Source organism: Enoplosus armatus, chromosome 6, assembly GCF_043641665.1.
Source record: "Enoplosus armatus isolate fEnoArm2 chromosome 6, fEnoArm2.hap1, whole genome shotgun sequence".
Lineage (NCBI taxonomy): Eukaryota > Metazoa > Chordata > Actinopteri > Centrarchiformes > Enoplosidae > Enoplosus > Enoplosus armatus.
The window spans coordinates 24,800,526-24,801,549 of record NC_092185.1 but is presented as its reverse complement, the minus strand read 5'-3'; the positions used below and the strand labels follow the sequence as shown (position 1 = coordinate 24,801,549).

Sequence of the window (1,024 nt, the reverse complement as noted above, 5' to 3'; positions counted from 1 at the left end):
AAACTTGAGTATAATCTAAATAAATAAGTGTGTTCTTTGTACTTCTGCTGAAAACTTACAGTACAAGTGTACGATGATCTTGAATGCTTATGATAACCTTTCCACTAACTAAATGCACATCTAATTATATCTAGACTCTTCCCCTTTCTGTGGTACAGGAGATGATTTTGATCTTCACACCAAAACTGTGGCCTGTCCCTTTTCTGTGACTAGACAACCAGACAACAGCAGTGTTTCTTCGCGGTGGAAAGCCGAGGAAGTGTGGGGGAATTCTGCCCTGATGTCTCATGGCAGGATTAGTTTTGGATGGAAAAGCTGACGTTATACGCGTTTTCAGTTCCACAAAGGACAGGATTTATATCGGACGTGGCGCTAAGAGTCGATCACTGCAAGGAGAGAAGAAGAACACCATCATCACCTTTGTACCGACAGCATCATGAAGACTCTCTGCTTCACTCTGGGGCTGCTGCTGCTCGCCGCCTGCTGCTGCGACGCCATGCGTGAGTGAATCTCCGTTTGTGTTCCTTTAAAGGTTTCTCACTGACATTTTTTATAGTGACTTTTTTTTTTCCATTTTACCTTCCTCACAGCCAAAGCCCTGCAGTTCAACATGGCACCTGGAAACTGCTGCTTCAACTTATACACTCGCAGTTTACCGTCAAAGCTTGTGTCCTACATAACCAAGACCCACAGCTCCTGTCGAAAGCAGGCGTTCATGTGAGTTTCATGCTTCACTCTTCTACTAGCTTTGTCTCGTAACTGGTGATGAAGTGATGAACAGAAAGACGGAGGGCCTGTGGCCCCCAGACAGGCTTCATCACGAGGCCACGGCGTCCATGATAATTCATTACACTTCCATTAAAAACATGAACAAAAGGTGGATTAACTGAGTTATCTCTTCTGTATGTTTTGCAGAGTCCGGACCATCAGGGGAAGACAGATCTGCTACAGTCGTACTTTCCAGTGGGCTCAGGATGTCTACAATCAGCTCCACAACACTAAGGGCAGTGGACAGCAGCACTGA

The 1,024-nt window shown here is 45.4% G+C and overlaps 1 protein-coding gene across 1 annotated transcript; it reads left to right on the top strand.

The window, feature by feature from the left end:
• The first annotated feature begins 415 nt into the window (after window positions 1-415).
• LOC139287163 (monocyte chemotactic protein 1B-like) lies at window positions 416-1,024 on the top strand. Its single transcript, XM_070908160.1, has 3 exons — window positions 416-500; window positions 591-717; window positions 916-1,024. The coding sequence occupies exons 1-3, from the start codon at window positions 437-439 to the stop codon at window positions 1,022-1,024; spliced, it is 300 nt and encodes a 99-aa protein (XP_070764261.1). The 5' UTR covers window positions 416-436.

What these genes read in the sequence shown, in the direction of transcription:
- LOC139287163 (XM_070908160.1), top strand. Translation starts at nt 437, where the DNA reads ATGAAGACTCTCTGCTTCACTCTGGGGCTGCTGCTGCTCGCCGCCTGC. An exon ending in CTGCTGCTGCGACGCCATGC is followed by an intron (nt 501 to 590) that starts GTGAGTGAATCT and finishes CCTTCCTCACAG; the next exon opens with CCAAAGCCCTGCAGTTCAAC. An exon ending in TGTCGAAAGCAGGCGTTCAT is followed by an intron (nt 718 to 915) that starts GTGAGTTTCATG and finishes TATGTTTTGCAG; the next exon opens with AGTCCGGACCATCAGGGGAA.